The sequence below is a fragment of the Eleutherodactylus coqui genome, chromosome 3 (assembly GCF_035609145.1).
Source record: "Eleutherodactylus coqui strain aEleCoq1 chromosome 3, aEleCoq1.hap1, whole genome shotgun sequence".
In the NCBI taxonomy this organism is placed as follows: Eukaryota; Metazoa; Chordata; class Amphibia; order Anura; family Eleutherodactylidae; genus Eleutherodactylus; species Eleutherodactylus coqui.
Window position 1 is genome coordinate 19,921,221 of NC_089839.1, and position 27,951 is coordinate 19,949,171.

The window sequence follows — 27,951 nt, forward strand, 5'->3', positions numbered from 1 at the left end:
CAACGCTCTATGAGTGTTTTTTTATTTTTGCAAAACAGTTCTAGTCTCGACTGATCCCATTTTTGGGAGCATATGAACATTTTTATCACTTTTTATGCCATTTTCTGGTGGTTTGGTTAACAAAATCTGCAATTCTGATGTTTTTTAAATTACTTTTTAAGGCGTTCACCATATTAATGTTCAACAAGAATGAATTTAATGCCATGACGTTCCCACATTCTGAACATGAAAATGGCTTTGTCCCATGTGGAATCTCTGATGTCTAACCAGATCTGATTTCAAGGTAAAACATTTCCCACATTCAGGATCTGAACCTGGCTCTGCCCCTGCGTGAGTCCTCTAATGTCTAACAAAATAGGATTGCTGGGTAAAATATTTCCCACATTCTGAACATAAATATATGACTTCTCTTGTGTGTGAATTCTCTCATGTAGAACAAGACTTGATTCCATGGTAAAACATTTCCCACATTGACGACATGAAAATGGTTTTGAGTGAGAAAATGTTTTCTGATGCTTTACAAGATCTGATTTTGTGGCAAAACATCTTCCACATTCTGAGCATGAAAATGGTTTCTCTCCTGTGTGAATTCTTTGATGTGTAATAAGACCTGATTTCTGGAAAAAACATTTCCCACACTCAGAACATAAAAATGGCTTCTCTCCTGTATGAGATCTCTGATGCCTAACAACATCTGATTTCTGGACAAAACGTTTCCCACACTCAGAACATGAAAATGGCTTCTCTTCTGTGTGAGTTCTCTGGTGTCTAACAAGATGTGCTTTCTGGATAAAACATTTCCCACATTCAGAACATGAAAATGGCTTCTCGTCTGTGTGAGATCTCTGATGGGTAACAAGACGTGATTTCTCAACAAAAGATCTTCCACATTCTGAGCATGAAAATGGTTTCTCTCCTGTGTGACTTCTCTGATGTGTAACAAGACCGGATTTTTGGTTAAAACATTTCCCACACTCAGAACATGAATGTGGCTTCTCTCCTGTGTGAGTTCTCTGATGTCTAACAAGACGTGATTTCTCAACAAAAGATCTTCCACATTCTGAGCATGAAAATAATTTTTCCCCTGTGTGAGTTCTCTGATGTCTAACAAGATCCTCTTTCATTGTAAAACATGCCCCACATTCTGAACATGAATATGGCTTCGCTCCTGTGTTGCTTTTATCATATGGAACAAGATCTGATTCACCTATAGAACATCTTCCACTTTCTGAATGTAAGAATGCCTTCTCCTCTGTGGGAGCTTTTTGATATTCAACATCCCTGCTGTGACTTTTATCTGGCTCAGTAGTCTGTGATGCATCAGAAAGCAGGACCTGTGTAGCAGGATCAGATGATTGATGTTTGCTGTGAAGGGCTGATGGTATATATGGGAGAATACTGGGCTCTTCTAATGTATCTTGTGCAATATTGCAGTCTTCTGCATTAAGATTTGAAGACATCCGATATTCCCCTGAGCCCCTGGTACCGGCATCTGCCAACAATAAAATGTATTTTTGTTATTTTTGAATAAAGAAAATATATATTTGATATTTTATAATATTTATATATGAAATTTCTATACAAAACTTGAAGCAAATTTAAAAAAATTAACCGATTCCCCTTGTATGTGATTTTCAACAAAATTCTGCACTTGTGTGACTTTCGATAGTTGGACGATTATTATCACTGCTTTGCATTTCTCTAAATAACCTATGCAAAATAATAAAACACTTCAAAAGAGCTTGGAAACATCACTTAACCTATGAAGGACCAAGCACTGTAAATTTACGGCACTTGATCCTGGTCTTTAAACCCAGCCGATAGTAAAAAAATATGTCAGGGATTTAAAGCCTCTGCTTCTGCAATCAATCAGAAGCATGTCGGACAGTCAGCTGTTAGTCACAACTGATAAGCCGGTGGAGAAGGCAGGAGGGGTTTTTAACCCTTTCTGACTTCTCCTTTCCTAAATACACAGCGCTCAAAAAGTGAAAGTATAACTTCCACTACGCGAGCCAGCAGTCACAGGACTGCCGAGATTCCCTGCTACAGCAAAGCTGCAGGGTCGTAGCAGACCTTGATCAGCTCTGCCAGTGACTATTGTCACTACAGGGGATGTTTTACCCTGGAAAGTGTCAAATAAAAAAAAAAAACATGTCAATGTCCCCCAGAGGTCTTATATGATGTCATGGATATCATATAATGATGTCATGGATATTCATATAATTATTTTTTTTACTAAGTAAAACCAAATTACGGAATAAAATAAAAATATATGCATAAAAAAGAAAATAACCCAAAGCCGACGCCGACCAAAACAGTTGCCGTATGTGCCCTGTAATCCAAAACCATACATATATCAAAACATCAAACAAAATTAGGAACCCATTCCTTTACTTTATTATAGCGTAAATATGCTAATTTAAAAATAACAACTATAAATGTTAAAAATATATTTTTTTAAAGTTTTTTTAACCCCAATAAAACTTAAAAATGGGAAGAGAGTCAGTGGAAAAAGATATTAAAAATTAGCCCTATATGTCACGGAGAAAAAAAAAAGGAAAAATCATTTTGTTAGCTAAAGGCAAAAAAAACTGTGCAGTTAAACCACCACATGGGTTAAAACCCCTAAAAAGTGTTTGGTTCTTAAGGTACAAAACAGTCTGGTCCTTAAGTGGTTAAGTGTTTCTCATATTCTTCTCCGATGCATCGATCAATAGTTAGGCTTACCTGATTGATAAGGCTATGATACCCATTAAGAATCACCTAAATTGAACATACAGTCTGACATCTTGGTGGAGAATATGCGGGCAAGCGGAATGTTCTAAGGTCTGACAAGGACTCTGGATGGTAGACACCAGGCAAAAACAAAACCGCGGTGAGTAAGAATCTTGTTCTAATGTGTTTGCTTGTCTCTGCTGTCCTGAGAAAAGGTACAGACCTCTGTCTCTATTTCACTTTCCCAATTATCAATCAGTGTACTTAGGCCCAATGTACACAGGCAGATTTGATTTGTGAAATCTGTGCAGTAACCCGCATGGAAGATCCGTAAGGCTTCCTTTCCCACGGCGGGTTGGACACCCCATGCAGGATTCCTGAGGCGGAGTTCCACCCCGTGCCCAGTCGGTGACCCCTGCGTACCTGTCCAGCGGCTTCTGCACAGCACTGCAGATGTGCCTGCCGACACTCCGTCGTGCCTGCGCAGTATTCGCCGAAGCTCTGCGATGACGCAGATCTTGTGATACCTCCGCAGTGCTCACTGTGGAAGTGCCACGGGATGGACGGCTTGTATTGACTTCAATGGAAGCCGGCCATGTATATTCCTCAAAAATCACAGCATGCTGCAATTTCTCACCAGCGAGCAGAAAATCACAATCGATTTTCACTACTGGGCAGGAAATTACATTTTGCCATTGCATGCTTAGGGCTGGATTTGCTGCAGAATCACTCTCCGGAAGAAGGCCTTAATAAAGCCACCTATAGGGATGCATCCACAAACGCATTAAAGCATGCAGCTTTGATTTGCAGATCTTTTGGTCTGGAAAACAAATCCCTTTTTCTGTAGATCCTGCACGGACAGCTTCCATTGAAGTCAATGGAAGCCGTCCGATCCGTGGCCAGAACTGCTGCAGATCCACAGAAAAGCAGGAGATTTAGAAAAAAAAAAAGCATGCGTGACCACACAAGTCAGTCATGCAGATGAAAGAAGATCCAGCTGGGACGGAGAAGACCCACACAAGATCTGGATAAGAAAATATCCATGGCCGTGGGTAGGGTCGGATCCCACTGCGGGTTCCCGCCTGCGGAATTCAACCTGCCAGTGGACATTGGGCCTTAGTATACTTTGTGTGGATTAATAGACTATGTCCGGACTGTATGACTGTGAATGAAGTGTTTATTTGTCATAAAATTGGATCAAAACCTCCTTATAGGGATATAACAATCCAATATCTCCCCATGGTGGTAATGCTACAGAATCTGGAGACATCTTCACAGTTACCAACACTATCCACTGGCTTTAGAGTCTTCTCCCACTCCATACAGCCTCTATTATCTACAAGTCTCTGCGAGCGGTAAATTACCCCTCGTTATCAGCACAAGACAGCGGGTTAATTTTTTCAAGTCACAGCATAGAGCCTCCGCTATCTACAAGTCTCTGTCAGTGCTGTACAGTGGGGTAATTTATTTGGGCCCTGCTCTATTCTTGATCCGCCTTGATGAGGAGTAGGGGTAAGAGTCGAGGATGTGGACGTCCAAGTGAGGGTGTGGGCACAGGCCGAGTTCATGGGCGTGGTGAATCACAGCCAGCAGCTGCGGGATTAGGAGAGAGGCAAGTTTCTGGGGTCCCCAGCTTCATATCACAATTTATGGTCCACGTGGTAGACCTTTATTACAAACTGAGCAGTGCGAGCAGGTCCTGTCGTGGATGGCAGAAAGCACCTCCGGCAATGTATCGACCACCCAGTCTTCTACGCAGTGCACTACTCCTGGCCTAGGGACTGCAACTCTGAATCCTCTGGCTGCTCCTCCTTCCTCCCAGCCTCCTCACTCCATGAAAATGAGAAATTCTGAGCAGGCAGACTCCCAGGAACTGTTCTCGGGCCCCTGCCCTGAGTGGGAAAAAACGGTTCCTCTCTCACATCAGGAGTTTGTCGTGACCGATGCCCAACCTTTGGAAAGTTCCCAGAGTCCGGGTGATGAGGCTGGGGACTTCCGGCAACTGTCTCAACAGCTTTTTGTGGATGAGGATGATGAGACACAGTTGTCTGTCAGTGAGGTAGTAGTAAGGGCAGTAAGTCCGGGGGAGGAGCGCTCAGAGGATTCGGGGGAAGAGCAGCTGGACGATGAGGTGACAGACCCCACCTGGTTTACTAAGCCTACTGAGGACAGGGCTTCAGAGGGGGAGGCAAGTGCAGCAGCAGGACAGGTTGGAAGAGGTAGTGGAGTGGCCAGGGGAAGAGGCAGGACCAGAGCGAAAAATCCCCCAACTGTTTCCCAAAGCACCCCCTCGCAGCAATCCTCCATGCAGAGGGCTAGGTGTTCAAAGGTGTGGATGTTTTTTAATGAGAGCGGGGACGACCAACAAACAGTGGTGTGCAACCTGTGTCGCACCAGGATCAATCGCGGAGCCACCACTACCAGCCTCACCACCACCAGCATGCGCAGACATATGATGGCCAAGCACCCCACAAGGTGGGGCGAAGGCCATTCACCGCCTCCGGGTCACACCACTGCCTCTTCCCCTGTGCCCCAACCTGCCCCACAGATCCAATCCCCCTCCCAGGACGCAGGCACGAGCATCTCCCAGCCTGCACCCACACCCTCACCTCCACCGTCCTCCACTCCATCCAGAAATGTCTCTCAGCGCAGCATTCAGCTGTCGCTAACACAAGCTTTGGAGCGAAAGTGCATATACGCCGCCATCCACCCGCACGCATAAGCTTTAAACGTGCAAATTGCCAAATTAATCAGCCTGGAGATGCTGCAGTACAGGCTTGTGGAAACAGAGGCTTTCAAAAACATGATGGCTGCAGCGGTCCCACGCTACTCGGTCCCCAGTCGCCACTATTTTTCCCGGTGTGCTGTGCCAGCCCTACACCAGCACGTCTCCCGCAACATAAATCGTGCCCTCACCAACGCGGTTACTGGAAAGGTCCACTTAACCAAGGACATGTGGACAAATACTGGTGGGCAGGGCCATTATATCTCCCTGACGGCACATTGGGTGAACTTGGTGGAGGCTGGGACCGCTCACATCCAGAAGAGTGGGTCCTACCTCGGTGCTGGTATCTGCGGCGTTTTATGCCACCTCCTCCAAACCCTCGCCCTCCTCCTACTCTGCCACCTCTACCTCTCAATTAAAAAGTGTGAGCACGTCGCCAGCAGTCAGTAGAAAGCCGTGCTGAAACTAATCAGCTTAGCTGACAAGAGGCACACAGCCCCCGAGCTGCTGCAGGGACTGACAAAGCCTGCTCTGCTGCTAGCATCTTGTCAGAGAGGGTGTTTAGTGCAGCTGAGGGGAATCATCACGGATAAGCGTACCTGCCTGTCAACTGCCAGTGCCGACATGCTTACACTCATAAAGATGAACAGTTGCTACAGAAATGTTACTGGGGTCCACCTATGCAGTTTCTACTGAATGGTTTGAGGGGTTAACCTATACTTTTGCTACAGAAATGTTACTGGGGTCCGCCTGTACTCTTGCTACAGAAATGTTACTGGGGTCCGCCTATGCAGTTTCTACTGAATGGTTTGAGGGGTTCACCTATACTTTTGCTACAGAAATCTTACTGGGGTCCGCCTATACTCTTGCTACACCAATGTTTCAGGGGTTCGCCTATACTCTTGCTACAGAAATATTACAGGGGTCTGCCTTTACTTTTGCTACAGAAATGTTACTAGGGTCCGTCTATACTCTTGCTACAGAAATGTTACAGAGGTCTGCCTATACTTTTGCTACAGAAATCTTACTAGGGTCCACCTATGCAATTTCTACTGAATGGTTTGTGGGGTTAGCCTATAATTTTGGTCCACCAATGTTTCAGGGGTTCGCCTACACTCTTGCTACAGAAATGTTACTGGGGTCTGCCTATGCTGTGGGTGCACAAAGACTTCCCATCGCGGTGTTTTACTCGTCTGGCACAAATACACTGACTAGAGTAGAAATGTGGCCCAAGGCCGAGGTCCTTGGCGGGGTGAAACTCTGCCATGTTTGGGCACTTTGATTTCTTTCTGTGTAATACCATCTTTGTGCACCCACAGCATAGGCAAGACCAAAGAACTCAAAAACTTCCCATTGTGGTGTTGAGCTGTCTGACACCTACAAAGAATGAAGTGTGTGGGGACCCATGGATTTCCCATTGCTATGTAACTCGTGGCACCTTGGGTCACACAAGTTGGACGTTAGGACCAAGCCTGACACTGGGCCAGCTCACATGCTTCCCACACAGAGTAGTGCTGCATTGTGGAGATGTGTACAAGTGCTGGCACCCGAGTCCCCTTTAGGCCCACGTTTGCGGCTCCTGACAATTTTGTGACGGAGGTGGCACGGGATTGGAATGATGAGCATACGTCAACTTATCATCAATTCTCAACAGCATTGTGGGCTATCGCCCACACTTTCAAAGAGGGTCGCTGCCTGGCCCTGCCAACCCTCTGCAGTGTGTGCCTCCGGTTCCTCCTCATCCAGTACGCACTTATAAATAGACATGAGGGTGGTGTGGCTATAAAGCGAGCGTGTGGCATGAGGGCAGCTGAACGCTGCGCAGGGAAACTTTTGTGTGGGCTGTGGACGCAGGGTCGTGTGTGTGGGCATGGGGGGGCGGGGGTTGGACAGCAATGTCAGCATGTACCCAGGAGAAAAGGGAGCGGTGTCACGCGCGGGCAGTGATTGTCCTTGGATGCAGGTAGTGTGGTACTTAGCGAAGATGTGCCAGTGCGTGTGCCTTGCTAATGAGGGTTTGTCCGAAGTAAGTTGTTAGGGAGGGGGTGAAGCCAGACTCTTGCCCCCATTTTGGCTTAGTAGTGAGACCTGGGAGCCTCAGATGCAGCCATACATGCTGTCCCTGCCCTTCCCTATCCGTTTGTTTGGTGTTTCCATGACTTTCTGATGTTTTCTGGTATTTGACAAGTCATCACCTAAGCGGAGCATCGGTCCCATACAAAAATGCTTCAGTCGCCCATTGACTTCAATGCGGTTCGTTACTCGAAACGAGCTCTTGAGCATTACGGAAAGTTTTACTCGAGCAATGAGCACCTGAGCATTTTAGTGCTCGCTCATCTTTAATCAGCATAGTTAAATCCTCATCATGGGTTATCTCCTATAGCGATATCACATTTTCATCCACATTTAATTTGTGTTTCGGCTAAATGGATGAATACGCAGCTGAACAATCTGACAGAACGCAGAGCTTAAAAATGTAACACAAAAACATTGCAGGTGATGAAAGAGCAGAAGATGTGACTGTTCTCTGCATTACTCCGTGGTTACTACTCACCTGGACGGGTGTCTGTAGGAATCTCCTCCTTCCACCGCTCATCACCCCTCACATTTACCTCTTCTTTTACCACTATGGCTGCAGCATCAATATTCTTCAGATCATTACCCTGAGGGAAAAGCTGGGAAACAAATACTGTAAAAGTCAGACAGATGTAGAGGAACGTGTTAGATGAGCGGAGAAGATGGTTAATTAGCATAAAGACCAGTAATGACAGGACAGCAGTAGTTATATGAGGGAGCCAGCTGCAGGTCTAACTTACATTTCCATACATAGTAGGAAGGAACAGCGAGATGAACGACTGTTGGAAACCTTTCATGTATGGGAAACCCCAGAATTCTCCAGATGGCCTCAGAACTGCTGAGGTATCGACCTCTTTCCTATAATGTGATCTCAACGCTATCATTTACAAGACCCATTGAAGCCCGGCCGCTGCCTTTATTACCATATTTACATGTATTGTATAGATCTTACAGAACTGCAATACTCTCTGTTAATATGGGAACAAATGTAGGTGAAGGAACAAGATTATTAGGCCCCCCAGCGGTTATCCAGGGTTACACAAGGATCTCACCGGTGAAACCATCATCCTTTGGGGCTCTTCGCCAACACAGGTATCTGTCGTCTCCTGTGGGAGTTTCTTTAACCCCTTAAGGACACGGCCTATTTTGGCGTTGAGGACCAAACGATTTGTGGTTTTTTTTCATCTCCATTTTTCAAAAGCCATAACTTTTTTATTTTTCTGTCAACGCGGCCGTATAAGGGCTTGTTTTTTGCGTGGCGAACTGTAGTTTTTATTGGTACAATTTTTGGGTACATAGGCAATATTGTAAAACTTTTATTATTTTTTTTATGATCGTAGGGAGAGAAAACGCATGAATTCTGCCAGACACTTTTTGGGTTTTTTTTAGAGCGTTAATTATGCAGCATAAATGACACACTACATTTTCTTTTGCGGGTCGGTACGGTTACAACGATACCAAAATTCTTATATTTTTTTTTAGGTTTTTCCACTTTTCCACAATAAAAGCCCTTTTTTTGGAAAAAGGTGATTAGATCTACCCGATAATCGAGTTTCCAGGAGTCTCCACGGCAGCATCACCTGAGATCGCCTCCTCCTGATAGAACAGGAACACACCGAGAGATTAAAAGTTCCCCCATTCCCAACCTTCCTCAGTGGATTCTAACGAACTGCCAGGGTAGGAGCTTAACTTAAATTTTTACCTAATTGGTATTTTAAACTTATATATATATGTTTTTGTTTTTTTTTGGGGGGGGGGGGTATATACGGGTGCTGTCGTGGAGACTCCTGGAAACCCGATTATTGGGTAGGTGTAATCACCTTTTTCCCAAGTCGTCTCCACGACAGCACAACCTGCGTACCAACTAAAGGTTATCTAGGGTGGGATTGCCGCCGAGAAGACTTTACGGCCAAAGGTCATGTCCTCATCCAGCTGCACCTTTACCCTATAATGTTTAACAAAAGTGTGTGGCTTCTTCCAAACTGCGGCCTTGCATATCTGCTCAATGGACGCTGAACTATGCTCAGCCCATGAAGACGCTACTGTCCTCGTGGAGTGGGCTTTAAGAACCGAGGGGACTTCCCTCCTCAGGGCCTTATAAGATTCTGTAATGGCCAGACGGATCCATCTGGCTATGCAGCTTTTAGCTGCTTTGCTCCCCGTTAGGGCCTGAGAACTGGATGAACAGGTTGTCATCCCGCCTACAGTGACTTGTGGTGTCAATATAACTCAGGACCGCTCTTCTGACATCTAAGCAATTTAGGGTTCTCTTTCTCTCTCGTTTTTGGGGTTATTGAAGAATGAGAAGATTATTACATTCTGAGCCCTATGGAAAGGGGACACCACCTTTGGCATAAAGGCTGGGTCTGCTCTGAAGACTAAGTTTGTGTCAGTAAGAAACGGGTGGCGGATAGATAGGGCCTGTAGCTCGCTAGCCCATCTTGCTGAGGAAATGGCTACTAGGAAAATTGTTTTAATTGTGAGCATTCTTATTGAGAGCCCCTCGATTGGCTCGAAGGGTTCTGCTGACATAGCCCTCAGGACCCAATTTAAATTCCAGTCTGGACATATATTTGTGGGTCTAGGTCGTAACCTCTCTGCCGCTGTCAGGAATCTACTGATCCACTTGTTCTCTGATAGCTTGGTGTCAAATAGGGCACTAAGGGCTGCAGCCTGGACTCTTAGGGTATTTGGGGAGAGGCCTATGTCCAGGCCCTCCTGTAAGAATTCCAGGATTAAGGGGATGTCTGTGCCGGAGCTCAAGGAATCTTTTCCCTGTCTCCAAGAGATAAACCTCTTCCAGACCTTTTGGTAGATAAGGTTGGTTGTTTTCTTTCTACTTGCCATTACTACTCTCTCAGAGAACCCCTTCCCCTCAGTGTGGATTCTTCAAGATCCAGGCTGTTAAGTGGAGCCTGGCTATATTGGGGTAGCTCAGAGGCCCCTATGTCAGTAGATCCGCCTGAGCAGGAAAGGTGACTGGGTCCTGGACGCTCAGAATTCTCAGAAGGCCGAACCAGCTTCTCCTTGGCCAAAAGGGAGCCACTAGGATCAGTATGCATGTCTGCGACCTGATGTGTTGCAACACTCTTGGGATTAACGGAATTGGGGGAAAAGGCATATACCAGTTTTCTTCCCCAATCTTGGCTCAGGGCGTCCACCACTGTTGGCCGGTCCTGCGGTCTGAGGGAGAAAAAGTTCTTTACCTTGGCGTTTTCTTTGGTTGTGAACAGGTCTAGCTGTGGGAGACCCCACCTGTCCATTGTGATTTGGAATGCCTCTTGAGATAGAGAGCATTCCCCTGGGTCTATACGTTTCCAGCTGAGAAAGCCTGCCCTCTGATTCATGGATCCTTTCAAATGTGTTGCCGAGATTGAGAGGATGCGGCCCTCTGCCCAGCGGAAGATTATTTGTGAGATGCTCTGCAGGACTGGCGAACTTGTGCCCCCCTGGCACCGAATGCGGGCGACTGCCGTGGTGTTGTCTAACAGAATCTTTATGTGTGGATTTTTTACTGAGTCTCCCAGGTGTTGGAGGGCCTTCCAAACCTCCTGGAGTTCTCTGTAGTTTGAGCATTGGCACCTTATCTCTTGCAGCCAGGGACCCTGCAGGAGTTGGTCTCCCACGTGCGCCCCCCACCCCCAGGGACTTGTGTCTGTCATGACGTTTGTGGCTGGGTTCTGTATCCAATGGACTACCCTTCGCAGATTCACTGGGGATGTCCACCAGCGCAGAGATATCGTCACTGAGTTTTTGATGCGTATCTTTGTCCCTAATGAGGACTGTTTTCCGTCCCAGGCTAAAAAGGACTGCGAACTGCAGGGGTCCGGTATGCGCCTGAGCCCATGCTACCCCCAGGATTGTGCATGACCGTTTCCACGGAAAGGACTTGACTAGCTGTCTTTTATCTCGGGAAAGAAGGAGCATTGAGCTTCTGATCCGAGTGTTATGCCCAGGAATATTTTTTCCCTGCTGGGGTCTAAGCTGGACTTCTCCCAGTTCACTATCCATCCTAGGAATTGGAGCAGGTTGAGCACTGTCGCCAGGTGTTCCATTAGGAGTTCTCTGGACCATGCTATAATCAGGATGTCGTCCAGGTAAGGAATTATCAGGATTGATCTTTGCCTTAGATAGGCTGCTACCTCTGCCATGATCTTTGTAAAAATTCAAGGTGCTGAGGAAATCCCGAAGGGAAGGCTGGAGATGACTCGTTCTTTTGCCCATATCTAGTGCAAACCTCAGGTACTTTTGAGAATCCCTGTGGATTGGCACGTGAAAGTATGCGTCCTTCAGATCTATAGATGCCATATAGGCTCCCCTGGGTATTAGCCTTACTGTTGCAGAGAGCAACTCCATCCTGAACTTTCGGTATCTGATAAAGGCATTCAGGGGCTTTAAATTTATTATCATCTACGATTTCCCACATGGTTTCTTTATCAGGAAGAGTCTGGAGTAGTGATCCCAGGTTTCTTCGCTCTGAGGCACAAAGGACACTCCGTTTAAAAGTAGTAGGTCCCGAACACTTTGTTGGAGCATGTGCAGTTGTAGCGCTGAACCTCCTGTAGTAAAATATCTCCTCCTGGAGAGGGACATCAGTTCGATCTGGTATCCCTGCTGTAGGATCTCTGGGATCCATGAGCCCTCGCAAATTGCGGCCCATCGATCCGCAAAGCTCCCCAGCCTCACTCCTACTGGGATGGCGTCAGGGTTTCTGTTTGGCTGGATCCCCTTGGTGAGGGTTGAAGAGGAAATTCCTCCTTCTACCCCCCTTGGGGCAACTCCAACGGCCCGTCTTGCCCTTGCCCCTATACGGCTCTGGCTGATGTGCTGGGGTCCGAAGGACGGTCTTCCTCTTCTGTTGTTTCTCCTCTGGGAATCATTTTTTCTTGTCGGATGCTTTCTCGAGAATTCTGTCGAGATCAGGGACAAAGAGGAACTGGCCGTGGAATGGGAGTGAGCATAATTTGTTTTTTGAGGCTAAATTGCCCGACCAGGACTTTAGCCATAGAACCCTTCTGGCGTAATTGGACAAGGCCGTTGCTTTTGCTGAGAGCTTCACCGACTCTGCCGATGCGTCTGCCAGAAAGTTTGTGGCTATCTTCAGGATAGGGAGGGAATTTATGATTTGCTCCCTTGGTGTCTTATTAGTTATATGGAGCTCCAGCCATACTCCTAGGGTCCTGGCAACACACGTGGCTGCAACCCCTGGGCTAAGTGTACTAGCTGCTGCCTCCCAGGATCTCAGGAGGCCCTCCGCCTTCCCATCCATTGGGTCTCTTAGCTGCGTGGCGTCCTCGAAGGGCAGAGTTGTTCTTTTAGCCCCCTTGGCCACCGGGACATCCATTCTGGGTATCTTTTCCCAGCTTGCGCACACCTCATCTTTAAACGAGTATCGCCTCTTAGCCCCTCTAGAAGAGAAGGATCCCACATCGGGTTTTTTTCCATTCTTTTTGAATCATTTTGGAGATGTTGCTATGGACTGGGAAGGTATGTTTACGTCTCTCGCCCAATCCCCCGAAGACTTCATCTTGTATAGTGCGAGGCTCTCTGGGTTCCTCCACCTTATTTTTTTCCAATTCAAATATTTTTTATTGAATTTTCATTGTCCGAAGACGTTTAAGTAACAATACAAAACACTTAAACATATCCCAAATAGTCTCTCACGCGCCGCGAGGATAAGTCCGCTGTGCTCTTGATCCCCTCTTCTTGTTTCTGAGGATTTTCCATGTGTTGATCCGTGGCATGTTAATTAATTAATTCCGTGACCATGGTGACGCTATTCTTTCTCCCTCTCCCCAAACAACAATTATTTTAGTACATTTACTATCTTAGTTTTTGAGTAAGTCCGAGCCAATAAGACCAAAGGTATGTAGCCATTTAAGCCATATATCGTAATACTTTTGTGGTGTTTTTCTCTTGTAATAAACACTTTTCTCTCACATTAAAATTTGTGTGACTTTGTTTTTGAGTTCATTCAAATTGGGGGGAGTTTCGTCTAGCCAGTGTTGCGCTATTAGTTTTTTGGCCAAATATTAAATTCTGGCTATAGCTAGTTTTTCGTTTTCATCTAAAGGTACGTCATCTACATAGCCTAAGATACATACCAGTGGAGTGTGCTCTAGAGTTACTGTACTGTATTATATTTTTCTCCAGCAGGTTTCATGGTATTCTGTAGCTTCCTAATTGTATAGTGTGCACACCATCATCGACCAGATCAGACACAAGTGTTGACTTCTCAGGTCTAAACTGGGTCTGCTAACAATGCCCAGAGCTTCAGGTTTTATTGAAACACATAATACCTGCCCTTTATGGGTGTACAACAGATTACATCAGTAACATGTAGGATTCCCATACGTTGGCCTCAGCATGCGGTCTAGCAAAACTAGTCTCTTTGTTTCAGCAGTTGAGAGTGGGGGGAGGTGGGGGGGGGGGATACGTCCAAAATGCATACAAGGAATACAGTATAGAAATGTGAATAACTCTTACAGGCTGGAGAAGAGCTTTACATTAGGCTAAAGTTTTAAAACACACATCTTTCACCATGCCATTGTCCAGCAATTACCATAATGAAATTATGCAGCCATTAGCCTCTACGGAGTTCAATCACTACAGCTGTGCAATACATCTAGTTTATACAAATCAATAGACATTTTACGCTAACTAATCATCATGTCTACATTACCCCATACACATTATGGATTAGTTCACACACTTCTATCCAATATCTCTTTAGTTTTAGACATCTCCCCATTATGTGTATTAGATCTGCTGTTTGGGTTTTACATTTATTACATAAGGGAGACTCTCTCAGGCCTATATTATATAAGAACAATGGCATTCGGTATACCCTTTGTAATGGGTACAATTGTGAGAGTCTGTGGGATTCACTTAGGGAGAGTCTGGGTGTTGCCTGTAGAATCTCATCCCATAATGATTCCTCTATTTTTCCAATGTCTCCTTCCCATTTGCTCTTTGTTGCCAGGGGATACCATTCGCCTATTTTGCTCTGTATGCATGTGTATAGCTGTGATATTTTCCCCCTTGTGTTGGTGGCCGTGCCTATGATATCTGCTGGTATGAATTTCTTTAGCTCAGTATCTTTAAGCCCCACTTCTGCCTGATAGGCATGCCTGAGTTGGAGAAATTTGAAGAACTGTGTGTGTGGTAGGTCAAACCCTGCAGGCAGTTGCTCAAATGACTTCATATCTGCTGTGGTCACTATCTGTGTTAGTCGTCTGACCCCCTTATCCTTCCATATCTGGAAGTCTTTCAATTTGTTTAGTTCTTGTAATTTTGGATTATCCCAAATTGGCGAATATATCGTGTGGACATTGGTCTCTGTGATCTCTTTTACTCTCCATCACACCTTATGTATCAGGGCCAAAGTCAATAGGTTCTGGTCGTTTGTTTTAAATTTAGCGCTCTCCAGGGCTTTGAATAAGTGTTCATTAGAGATGAGCGAGCATACTCGCTAAGGACAATTGCTTGATCGAGCATTGTCCTTAGCGAGCATCTCCCCGCTCGGCAGAGAAGGTTCGGGTGCCGGAGCGGCTGACAGGTGAGTTGCGGCAGTCAGCAGGGGGTAGCGGGGGAAGAGAGGGAGAGAGAGATCTCCCCTCCGTTCTGCCCCGCTCTCCCCCGAAGCTCCCTGCCCGCCCGCCAGCAGCCGAATCTTTGCTCCTGAGCGGGCAGGTACTCGCTAAGGGCAATGCTTGATCAAGCAATTGCCCTTAGCGAGTATGCTCGCTCATCACTAGTGTTCATTTTTAAAGTATATCTTTAGGAGTCGAAAGCCCTTGTCTTGTGTGTCTTCTGATTCCCACCCTCTAAGATGTTGCAACTGCAATGCTAAGAAAAAGGACATGGGGTTGGGTACTGCCAGTCCACCCTCTCCTTTTGGGTTATGTAATATCTCCAGTTTGATTCTGGGTCCTTTTCCTCTCCAAATTAGATCTCTAAATATTCTATTTATTTTATAGAAGTATTTTTGTGTGATCCAATGTGGTGAGTTGTGGAGAATATATAACAATCGTGGCATCCAGATCATTTTGATCAGGTTTATCCTTCCTATTATTGATAGTGGTAGTTTGCGCCAGATCTCCCGTTTTCCCTGAATTTAATTATTAAAGGGGTTGTCCCGCGCCGAAACGGTTTTTTTTTATTCAATAGGCCCCCCGTTCAGCGCGAGACATACCCAATGCATGGGTTAAAAAAACAAAATGTTTAGTACTTACCCGAATCCCCGCGCTGCGGCGACTTCTTCCTTGCCTTAGCAAGATGGCCGCCGGGATCTTCACCCACGATGCACCGCGGGTCTTCTCCCATGGTGCACCGTGGGCTCTGTGCGGTCCATTGCCGATTCCAGCATCCTGATTGGCTGGAATCGGCACACGTGATGGGGCGGAGCTACGCGATGACGCGTAGAAGGGGGCGGAGCCAGAACTCCGCTCGTGCCGAGACCCAAGAGAAGGGAGAAGACCCTTCTGCGCAAGCGTGTCTAATCGGGAGATTAGACGCTGAAATTAGACGGCACCATGGAGACGGGGACGCCAGCAACGGAGCAGGTAAGTGAATAACTTCTGTATGGCTCATATTTAATGCACAATGTATATTACAAAGTGCATTAATATGGCCATACAGAAGTGCTTACCCCCACTTGCTTTCTCGGGACAACCCCTTTAATGGGTCTAGATTTAGTGTCCCGTATTCGTGTACTCTTCTCGAGACCCTAACTCCTAGATATGTGATCACTGGCTCGCACTTCATAGGGGTTCCATTTCCTTCCATTACCATGTTAGGCTCATCTATAGGTAGTATTACCGATTTGTTCCAGTTAATAGTGAGTCCTGAGAATTCTCCGTACTGCCCAATCAAGGACATCGCAGTGTCTAGGGACTCTTCTGGGGTCTCCTAAAAACAGAAGCAAATCGTCTGCGTACAATGCTACTTTTTCTTCTACTTGATCACGTTTAAATCCAGCTATTTTTGGGTGGGCTCTCAGTATGCTGGCTAGAGGCTCTATTACCAATGCAAACAGAAGTGCGGAGAGCGGACAGCCCTGCCTTGTTCCCCTGTTCAGCGGACAGCCCTGCCTTGTTCTGAACAACTACCATTTACCGTTACGCAAGCCTGCACTTTAGTACATAGTAGTTTTACCGAGTCAATAAAGGCCTGACCGAATCCCATTTTGTACAGCACTTCCCACATGAATGACCATTCTACGCTATCAAAAGCCTTAGCGGTGTCCAGTGAGCATATCACTCTTCGCCCTTCGTTATCTGCTGGCATAGAAGTTTGAGGTATAGTCTTCTTATACTAGTTGCTGTTGATCGTGTAGGGATAAATCCATTTTGGTCTTGGTGTATCAGGGATTCGATCACCCTAGTGAGTCTATTGGCTAAGACCTTTGCTAGCATTTTTATGTCTGTGTTTAGTAGTGAAATGGGTCTGTATGAATCTGGTGATAGGGGGTCTTTCCCTGGTTTCGGGATTATTGTGATTACCGCGTTCCGCATAGACGGTGGTAGTTCTGTCCGTTGTAACGTCTCTGAATGTACCTCAAGCAGTTTTGGTAGTAGTATGTCTGCATGTTGTTTGTATATCTCCACTGGGAGTCCATCATCTCCTGGCGCTTTATTGTTATTTAGGGATTCTAGAGCTTTTACCATTTCTTCTACATCTATCGGGGCATCTGGGTATTCTTTTTGTTCATTTGTTCATTTTGGTAGCTTAATATTTGCCAGATATTGATTTGTTCTTTTGTTTTGGAGAGGTTAGAGGAGTATAGCGATTTGTAATATTGCTTTATTATTTCCCTAATTACATCTGGGTTTGTCTCTATGATGTCCTGATTGTTTTTTATCCCGACAATATATGTGGTACCCCTTTGTGCTCTTGATATTATGGCTAGCATGTGTCCTACCCTTTCACCTTCCTCGAGGAAGGATTGTTTTCTAAATTTGTTTTTGTGCGCTGCGGTTTCTAAAGTATACAGGTTTAGGACCTCCTGGTCTCCCTGCCACTGCCTAAGTGTTTCCGCTGTGCCTACTTCCACATGTCTATTTTCACTAGCCATTAATTTTCCCTTTAGTTCTTGACCTTTTTCTCTATGCATTCTTTTGGCCTGCGTAATCCGCTGTATTAGAATACCTCTGAGATAGGCTTTCATAGCCTCCCACTGCACGCCCTTGGTTGTGGATCCCGCATTCAGTTCGAAGTATTCTTTTAGAGTTTCCCCCATACCTTGATTCTCTATGAGACTAAGCCAGTATGCATTGAATTTCCATAGTGGCCATCTGGGTGTTCCTATTTCTGAGTGTTTTATGACTAGTTGTATAGGAGAGTGGTCTGACAAAATTCTGGGTAGATATTTGATCAGCACTATCTTGCTATATAGCTGTACATTACCAATCGCTAGATCTATGCGTGACATAGCCTGGTATGTACTAGAGGGGCATGAATATTGTCTAGTGCCCGGGTTTTTGGCTCGCCATAAATCTAGTAGATTCGTCTCTGTTAACAGTCACCCCAGCACAGTTAACCCCTCTTTGTTCGGTGTTTTCTGTGTGCCCATTCTGTCCCAGTGTGGGTCTATTACTGAATTGAAATCTCCTATTATTAACACTGGGATGTCTGGTGTATCCACAATAAAATTCAGTATCTGCTTTATGACCGTGCTACTATAGGGGGGTAGAGAGTATATTGAGATCAACAAACAGATATAATTGTATATCTTGCAATGCAGGGAGACATATCGGCCTTCTGAGTCTATCTTTTGTGCAATTACCGTAAAGGGTATAGAATAATGTACCAAGACACTGACCCCTCAAGAGCATGTGGTGTATACTGAGTGGTAGCTATGTGCAGCCCATTGGATTTTGAACGAAGCTAATGAATCTTTAGAGAGGTGCGTCTCCTGCAGGCACAGTATTAGTGGATGGTATTCTTTGATTGTCTGGAATATTGCCAGGCGTTTAACCGGGTCTCCCATCCCCCGTACATTCCACGATACAATCGTGAATCTATCAGCCATTTTCCTTTGGTTGAATATGGATATAGGATGTCACGATATTCTTGAGCCTGTCGACACTCCAGACCACCACAATCACGTTACAATTATGTATAACCGCATTCCCCTCCCCATCAGCACATGAGAGACAACAAACAAACCCAACAAACATTCCCCACATAAATCTCACAGATCTGTCCAAATCGTCGCCGATCAGGTAGCAGTCCACCAAGTCGCCGGATATGGCGGTGTGTCCTCTGTTAGTAGAGCAGATAGAGTTAAGCTTGGAGAAGCAACACTTAGAACAAAGGTGGGTGTTGCTAACAAAGAACTTAAAGCTGTGCTCTTGAGTAGATGTTTCTTCATTGTTGATCTTTGCTCTTCTGTCATTTTGCTCCGTTAATTTTCCCCAGGTCAGCCGTCGATATTGGGTCTCTCCGTGCGGCGAGCGCGCGGATTGCGGATTCATTTCGTTCCAGCCAGAGCGATGCAGTTTTCGGGTTATCAAAGAATTGCGTCTCCCCCATTGCTACTACTCTCAGTCTGGCCAGGTATAGCATGGCATAAGGCACATGTAGGTCTCTTAGTCATTTTTTGATTTCCATGAAAGTCCCTCTTTTCTTTTGTATTTGTGCTGAAACATCTGGGAAGAAGGATATTCTGGCGCCATTAACTTTAATATCGCCTTTGTCTCTGGCCCCTCTTAGAACAATGTCGCGGTCTCTAAAATGGAGGAGCTTCATAAGAACTGGTCTCGGAGGGGTCCCTGGGGGAGGGGTTCTTGTCAGGACATGGTGGGCACGCTCTATTGCAAACATTGTCGAAAAAGCTTCTTTGCCAAACAGGTCAGTAAGCCAGTTCTCAAAGTACTCACATGGGTTGTTGCCCTCCATTTTTTCTGGCAGTCCCACTATACGTATATTATTTCTACAGGAGCGGTTCTCCAGATAATCGATTTTGGCGCAGAGAGATGCAATTTTTTGCGCATTATTATTTACTGCATGTTGCATAGGGGTCGCTCTGTCTTCTATATCGCTGATCCTCCCCTCTACAGCAGTTAACTTTTCAGATATTTTTTGCACATCTTGTCTGAACAGGCTCATGGGCTCTTGCAGTGTGCCAAACTGTTGGTGAAGCATTTGTGCATTTGGTGACCGCCCCTAGAATGTCCTGCAGTGCGGGCTCTGCCACATCTGAGCTTGTTTCTCCCTCCACTGCATGTTAGTGCTCCCTCCCCCTCCTCCTCCGTCTCCTGTATTATATTGTGCATAGAGTGTCCTACCGGAGTTCCACGGCTTCCTCCTGTTTCCTTGTGACCGCTTAGTGCAGCTGCTGGTAGCGGCTCTTCCCTGGCATAGTGAGCCAGTTTAGCAGCGGTGTCTCGGCTGTGCTCCGGCTGAAGTATCCTCTCTCCTCCCTGCACATGTTCCCGCTCTGAGTATGTGTCGGCGCTATCTTGCCCGCTCTGACCGCTCACCTCTCCGCCGTTCTCCTTGTCTTTTCTGTGGGTCATGGCGAGTTTTGTCTGCCAGACGCTTCCTCCAGACTCCTGGTCACCTGAGAGAGCTCTGTGGCAGGGGTTTTATTTAGATGTCCCTGTTTCAGGATGTTTAAACAGGATATCTGTAATGGAGCTTCTGCCTCACACTCCTGCTCACATCCCCGGCTTGGCTCCGCCCCGGGTTCCTCCATCTTAAGCGTGGCTCTGACCAATTTATGTCCTCTTGATGGAATAGGTATTTTTTTTATAATCCTCCTCCTCCTCTGAGGACACTCCAAGCGCTGGATCTTCCGAGTCTGACCCAATCGAGCTCCTTTGAGAATCTGAATATTCTTCCAGGCTATACGCCCTTCTCCGGCGCTTCACCCTGGATGCCCCTGTTGGTGGCGTTTTTTGTGATGTCAAAGCTGACCGCACTTCCTCCCTGACCAGCTTCCTGACATCCTCTAGGAATCCTCCCGATTCCTCCTTAACCAGCCTAGATACACGTTTTGCATAGAGACCTCTCATATGTAGCCGGCAGCCTTGCGCCGCATTCTGCGCATTTTTTTGGTTTTGTTCTGGGAGGGGCGTCTCTTGTATCCCCCTGGCAGACAAACAGAGTTTTGCAGATAAGGATGCAACATTCCACATAACTATACATTGGATTTGCATAAACCTTTTTTGCCCCACTGGCTACTACGGTTCCCGCTGTAGCTGAAGATTCAGCGACCTCTGGTGCTGGAGCACTCATCTTAACACCAGTGCTAATAGCAATGGCTTTACCTTGTAAAAAGTCTTCTCTCGGGTTCCTTTTTTTGAAATTGGCGCCTTCTGTGCCAAGCCCCCCGCGGCGCCGGTGACACCCCCCGCGATGACGTCATCACGTCGATCAGCTGACGCGGCGCCCCGCCCCCTCCGACGCACGTCAAAGGGACCCCGGAAGCGCCGCTCCCGGTCCTAAGCCGGCGCAGGAGGAGAGCCGGAGCCCCGCTTTGAACCCCCAAGGGGCCGTCCCGGGGGCCGCTCATCAGGAAGGGAGGGCAGGCTGACCCATTGCCCTCCGATCCGCCGGTAAGGATCTTCGAGCTGGCGTCTCCTCCAGCTCCTCTCGGTGATCCTGCCTCCTGGCAGGACAGGAAGACACTGAGGAAGGTGGGGAAGGGGGGAGCTTTTAACCTCTCGGTGTGTTCCTGTCCTATTAGGAGGAGGCGATCTCAGGTGGTGCTATCGTGGAGACAACTTGGGAAATTATAATTTTTTTCTAAACTCACTGCATTCAAAGTCCTATAACTTTTTTATTTTCCCATCGACGAAGCTCTATGAGGGCTTATTTTTTGCAAGACAAGCTGTAGTTTTTATTGGTACCATTTTAAGGTACATACTTTTTTTTTGAGCACTTTTATTGCGTTTTATGGGAGGCAAAAATGCTAAAAATTAGCATTTTGCATGAGTTTTTTAGCGTTTTTTTAACACTTTTTGCCGTGCAGGATAAAAAGCATGTTCAATGTATTGTACGTGTTGTTACGGACGTGTGGATACCAAATATGTGTGATTTAAAAAAAAAAATTTCTGCTAATATAAGAAAAAGCATAAAAAAAAAGGGTTTTAACATTTTTATTTTCCTCTTATACTTACACATTCTGTGTCCCTCTGGGGGACTTTTACTACAGCACTGCAGATCGCTACGATAAGGCGATCTGGCATCCTGTTGCCATAGCAACCAGTCGGGCTCTCGCCATGTTATCGCGAGAGCGGGCTGGAGTCACAGAGGGAGCGCACTCCCTCTGTGAACCCTTCTCTGCCGCAATCTACTTAGATCGCGGTAGGGAAGGGGTTAACGGCAGGTGGGCACAACTCTGATGCCCCCCGCTGTCGCAGCGGGAGGTCGGCTATTACTGACAGCCGGCTCCCGCTGCGGGATAGCGCGAGATATGCTATGATTTCGTGCTATCCCTATGATGTAAGGGTACGTCATTTTGCGGGAAGTATCCCGCTACCATGACGTACCCTTACGGAGGGTTGAGGATACTTTTTGCTGCAGCGACCTTCTTTCATACAGGGTGCATTGGGGGTTAAATTACTGCGAGGCCCAGGGATCATACTGGCCTTGATAATTTCATGAAGGGAAGGATCTTCTTCAGCTTTTGGTTTCTCCGCACAGATAACAACATCTATTCTGTTGGCAGAAATGCGTTGCTCTAGCCACAACAAAAAGACTAAATAAGCGCTGTTTACACGCAACAATGTTTAAATGAGTAAAAATATGAGTTTTATGCCTGAGTATAACAAATGAGAAGCAAATAAATTCTCCTTTGTCTTCCAGTCGTTGGTCAGGTTTACACTGAACAATAATCGTTCCATGTAAAACCCCCTTTAGTCCTATTCAGTATTGTTATACAATTCTTGTTTGCCCGACGAGCAAATGAGCTGCTAACGCCATCGCCAGCACATCCGCACTCGGCAGCCTGTTTCTCGTGACAATCGTGCAGTTCTTGTCCGCTAATCGTTCATTGTTCCCCATTCTTATTTCACACAGTGAACGATCAGGGGTTAAATTGCAGGATAAGCGCACAAGCCGCCGCTGATCCTTATGGTGGCTGAAACTGAGCAACAAACGAGAAGCGCATGATTCTTGTTCGCCATTCAGTCGTTTCCTGCGCTTAAACTGAACGTTCTCAAAGGGTTGGGGACAATTTGGTATTGAATGCAGAACCTTCAGAGCCTTCTACAGATTATAGGGAGTTTCTCCACGTACCGGATAATCCTGTGGATGGAGAGGACTGGGGTGGCTCTCTGGTGATGTCCTCTTACCGGATCTATCTGTAAGACACACATACAGTGACTGGACTCCATCTTCAAGTACTTAAGGTCATGTGTACTTCTATGTGTCTATTACCTTGTGATGTGAGGGGCTGCTGATCCACCATCATGACCTCCTTGTACAGATCCTTGTGTCCTTCTAAATACTCCCACTCCTCCATGGAGAAATAGACAGAGACGTCCCGACACCTTATAGGAACCTGACAACACAATATACAGTCATCCTCCACAGCCCTCCTGTTACTGTATAATGTCCCCCATGCCCCACAGTGTCACCTCTCCTGTCAGCAGCTCAGTCATCTTGAGGACATGTTCCAGGATCTTCTGCCCATTGAAGTCCTCATGTATCGGGTAGTGAGTTGAAGGCCCCGTTATTGGGCTCAGGGTTCTTCCATGACCTTCAGACACAAAGTTCTGCCAGCGCTCACTAGAGATCTTCTTCACTGCTGTATAATCCTGAGGAGAGACGTACTAATAAATGGTGTTACATACATCTACAGAGTCCCTCACCTTCTCAGTCATGTCCATCTGTCATCATATAGAAGAATGATGTCATGTGACGTCATCAGAATCTCTCACCTCTCCAGTAAGCTGATAGAGGATCTCTAGGGTGAGATGTAATAGACTCTCTGCCATCTCCTTCCTCTTCCCATCCATCCTTGGTGGGTTCATCAGAAAACTTCTCTCATATGAAAGATCCCAACAGACGATACTAGGATGCCGGAGCCTGAATGGAAAGAAGAGGAACGAATGTAAAAACCACAAAAAATACCTTTTGTGGAGATAATGAGAAGCCTTTTAGGAGACACTACGGGGTCATATAGGTTTTAAAAAATAAATAAATTCCACGACTTTTTCATGACACTCGCGGAACTCGAAATACACAGAATCAAAGGTTTAGGGCTCCTTCACACTGACGATCGTGATATAGTCATAAGAAAATCGTGGCAAAAATCATGACTTTTTCCCCCGTGATTATTTTCTCACAAAAACATCGCTGCCACTTGCGATTTTCTCACGTGTATTTGCTACAATTTTTTTAGTGCGAAAGTCAAGAGGCATTTCTAATGTTAAAAAATTATCACTTAAATTGCCAGTTCCTGGTTTGCGATATAATAAAAAGGAGGCTTCATAGGGAAAAATGGGAGATTAAAAAAAAGCGCAAAACACAGAAACATAAGACATGCCGCGATTTGTGTTTCTTGCGGCATAGCATGAGTGAAAACATCGCAAATGTGAAGGAAACCAATAAAAAATATATACGGATTACTTACCGGTAATCCTTTTTCTGGGAGTCATCCTGACGGCCCCATTTACAATGGAGGTTGCCCTCTGACCTCGGTAGGGACAGGAAGAGCCCTTAAAAGCACCTCCCTTTCCACCATTCCTCAGTGACTTTCAAATTATTACGGTGGACAATGTTTACTGAACCCAAATTTACCTTTATTCAGTCATATTTACATTGAAAAGAACACAAATATTCTATAAGGGAAAGAACTATGGACTGTCGTGATGACTCCCGAAAAAAGGACTACCGGTAAGTAATCCGTATCTTTCCTGGTCGACATCCTGAAGGCCCCATTTACAATACCAAATTATAGGTGACTTAGGGCGAGACTACTGCCTGGAGAACTTTCCGTCCATATCCCAGGTCCTTGTCCGACTGTACATTAACCCAATAATGTTTTATGAAAGTATGCAGACTGGACAAGGTAGCCGCTTTGCAGATCTGCTCAGCGGAGGCCTGGGCTTTCTCTGCCCATGAGGAGGAGAGGGATCGAGTGGAATGGCCTTTAATTTTCCCCGTAGGATCGAGATCCCTAGCTTTGTACGCCTCCTGGATGGCCATCCGGATCCATCTGACAATGGTACTTTTAGATGCAGTCTTTCCTTTGCCCGGCCCATGAAATTGGACAAAGAGGTTATGTTTTTGAAAGGAACGAGTAGCCTCTAGGTATGTTAAAACAGCTCTCCTAACATCTAAGCTATGGAACTCTCTCTCTCTGTCATTGCAGGGGTTCTGGCAAAAAAAGAGGGTAGGGTGATTGTTTGCTCTCTGTGGAATTTTGACACCACTTTTGGGAGAAAAGCTGGATCTAGATGAAAGGTGATTCTATCATCTTTTACCTGCATGTGTGGCTCGACACAGCATAAGGCCTGTAGTTCTTTTACTCTTCGAGCTGAAGTTATGGCGACTAGGAGGGAAACTTTTAACGTAAGCAACCTTACGGGAAGTTGGGAGAGAGGTTCGAAGGGTGGCTTGCAGAAGCTATTTAAGACTAAGTTTAGGTCCCATGTGGGAAAAGTTTCCCAATGAAGGGCCGAAGTCTGTCTGCTCCCTTAAGGAACCTACGGACCTAGCGGTGCTCCGCTAAGGGAAAATCCAAATAGGATCCTGAAGCTGCCACTAAGAACCCTGAACCCTAAGAGTTCTCGGGCTAAGGCCTTTTTCTAGGCCCGCCTGCTAGAATTCCAAGATTACAGGTATATCTACACTTGGAACTTTGCGTGGGTCTATGTTACGGAACTCTGAAAACTTCTTCAACACTTTACTGTAAAATGGCTGTGGTTACGGGTTTGCAACTTTTAGACAAGGTGGTGATTACTTTTTGTGAAAGTCCCTTCCCCCGAAGAAGTACGATTTCAGCATCCAGGCTGCTAGCTTCCGTTTTTTTGACCCCCGAGTACATTAGTGGGCCCTGAACAAGGAGATTTTGCTTGGCCGGCAGTTGGAATGGACCCTGGATTACTAGGGCCTTCAATAAGGGATACCAGGGTCTCTTGTTCTACATGGGGACGACTAAGATTACGGCTGCCCGGCTGACCTGAATCTTTTTGAGGATGTATGGGATCAGCGGGAAGAGAGGGAGCGTGTAAGCCAAGTCCAGGTCCCATTTTTGAGACAGGGCGTCTACCCCGCATGGGTTGTCCCTTGGGTTGAGGGAATAGAAGTCCCGGCATTTTGTATCTGCCTTTGTGGCAAACAAATCAATCTGTGGTTGTCCCCACTGGCGTGTTAGATGATCAAAGACTTGTTGGTTCAGACACCATTCTCCTGGAAGGACTCTTTGTATGCTGAGGTAGTCTGCGATGATGTTTGAGGATCCCTTCAGGTGGATGGCTGAAAGGGATAGCACCGTGGATTCCCCCCAGTGAAGTATCCTTCCTGACACAGTTTTTGGAGGTGCGGGTGTTGTGTGTCCCCCCCCCCTGTGACAAACAAACGACAAGGCTGTCATGTTATCGGTTAAGATTTTGACATGCCTTCTTTTTAGGTGGGGTTCTGCTGCACGAAGGGTCTCCCATATCGCTCTTAGTTCTCTATAGTTAGATGAACGTGTGGCTATTCGGGAATCCCAGGTTCCCTGCAGGGTCATGTCTGCTACCTGTGCTCCCCACCCGGTCATGCTAGCATCCGTTCTGACGGATATGGAGAGTTCTCGTGACCAAGAGGTACCCTTGCTTAGGTTACTCTGTAAAGTCCACCGATGCAGGGACTGTTTAACCTGGATGGACAGGCTGACTTTGCTGTCTAGGGAAGTCTGTTGTTTGTCCCACCAGGCGAGGATGAACTGCTGTAGCTGGCAGGTATGAGCTTGCGCCCATGGAACTATTTGTATGCAGGCTGTCAACAGGCCCAGCACTTTCATAGCTTCCCTGATAGACTCTGTTGTGGCCTGACAAAGAGATGATACGGATTGAATAAGAGCCTTGCTCTTAAACAGGGGAAGCCGTGATTCCTGGGTGTGGGAATCTAGGAGTACTCCTAGGTATATCTTCTGCATACCTGGGCTTAGATCTAATTTTGGTTTGTTTATTATCCACCCTAAGTCATCCAGGGTGGATAGGACTACGGACAAGTCTGCACGTATGGCCTCTGTTTTTCTTGATACAAAGCAGGAAATCGTCCAGATAGGGGAAAATAAGAATTTGATTTCGCCTAAAGTAATCAATCATTTCTATCACTACCCTCGTGAAGATTCGAGGGGCAGTAGAGATACTGATGGGTAGAGCCACAAATTGGTAGTGATAGACTATGTCGCCATCCTGCAGAGCAAACCACAGATATTTGTGATGGGTTGCGGCTATCGGGATGTGATAGTACGCGTCTTTAAGATCTATGGTGCACAGGACGATGTCAGGATCTATCAGAGGTACGATAGACCTCACGGTTTCCATTTTACATTTCTTGTAAGAAATAAAGTTGTTTGATGCTTTAAGCTTAAAGATGGTTCTAATAGAGCCGTTTGGTTTCTTTATCAAGAAAAGGGGGGAATAAAATCCCTCACCCCTTTCATGTTCGGAAACCAGTATAATGACTCCTAAGTCTTTAAGTTTCTGGATGCCTTTTAACAGATTTTTCTGTTCCTGCGGAGACCCTGGGGAGGCTAGGAAGAACGTTCTAGGGGGTAATGAGTTAAATTTAATTCAATACCCTGTTTCAATTATCTGGAGTACCCAGGGGTTGGATGTTATCCCCCTCCACGGGTCTAGGTATTGTGTTAATCTACTCCCTGTTGGGTCAGAAATGGATTGGACTTCCTTATCCCGACCACCTTTGGGGTACGACCATCTGCCCGTTTTTCCTTTCCCTTTAGTTTCTGCAGGTGGCCCCCATGTCCTCCTTGGAAAAGATGGCTGTCTGGAACGATCTTGTTTTTGTCTCCCGCTTTTTCAAGGATTTTGTCCAAGACAGGTCCGAACATATATTCCCCTTGGAACGGGATTCCACAGAGCTCATTTTTAGACGTCACGTCGGCTGACCATGATTTTAACCACAATGCCCTTCTTGCGGTGTTGCTGAGGACCGCTGATCTTGCGCCATATCTAACAGATTCTGCTGACGCATCTGCAAGAAAGTCGGTGGCCATTTTCAGAAGGGGAAGGCAGCTGGCTAATTTTTCCCTGGGAGCCTGTTCTTTAATTTTCCATCCTATTCGGCCGCAGGACCATAGACCTGGCTACGGATGTTGCCGCTTAATTAGCCTCAATAGTGAAGGCGGTTGCTTCCCAGGTCTTTTTCATCAGTCTGTCAACTTTTTTGTCCATAGGATCTGAGAGCTGGGACGCACCTTCGAAAGGTAGCAAAGTTTTTTTGGCTACTTTGGCAATCTGCATGTCAAC

The 27,951-nt window shown here is 46.2% G+C and overlaps 1 protein-coding gene across 1 annotated transcript; it reads right to left on the reverse strand.

Moving 5' to 3' along the window:
- On the reverse strand, positions 1-27,698 carry LOC136620088 (zinc finger protein 649-like). Its single transcript, XM_066594815.1, has 9 exons — positions 27,339-27,698; positions 26,285-26,504; positions 25,618-25,948; positions 23,407-23,554; positions 23,104-23,283; positions 22,904-23,027; positions 22,763-22,827; positions 7,995-8,115; positions 1-1,492 (listed from the first exon to the last, which is right to left on the reverse strand). Exons 1-9 carry the CDS (start codon positions 27,696-27,698, stop codon positions 279-281), a joined length of 2,763 nt encoding a protein of 920 aa, XP_066450912.1. The 3' UTR covers positions 1-278.
- Positions 27,699-27,951: the final 253 nt, after the last annotated feature.

Excerpts from the sequence above, each read along its gene's own strand:
- LOC136620088 (XM_066594815.1), bottom strand. The coding sequence starts at position 27,698 with ATGGCCACCGACTTTCTTGCAGATGCGTCAGCAGAATCTGTTAGATAT. Across the intron at positions 25,949-26,284 it reads ACAGAGTAACCTAAGCAAGG|CCATCCACCTGAAGGGATCC; the intron begins GTACCTCTTGGT and ends TATCCCTTTCAG. Across the intron at positions 23,555-25,617 it reads GTAATCTTAGTCGTCCCCAT|GCTCCGGCATCCTAGTATCG; the intron begins GTAGAACAAGAG and ends CTTTCCATTCAG.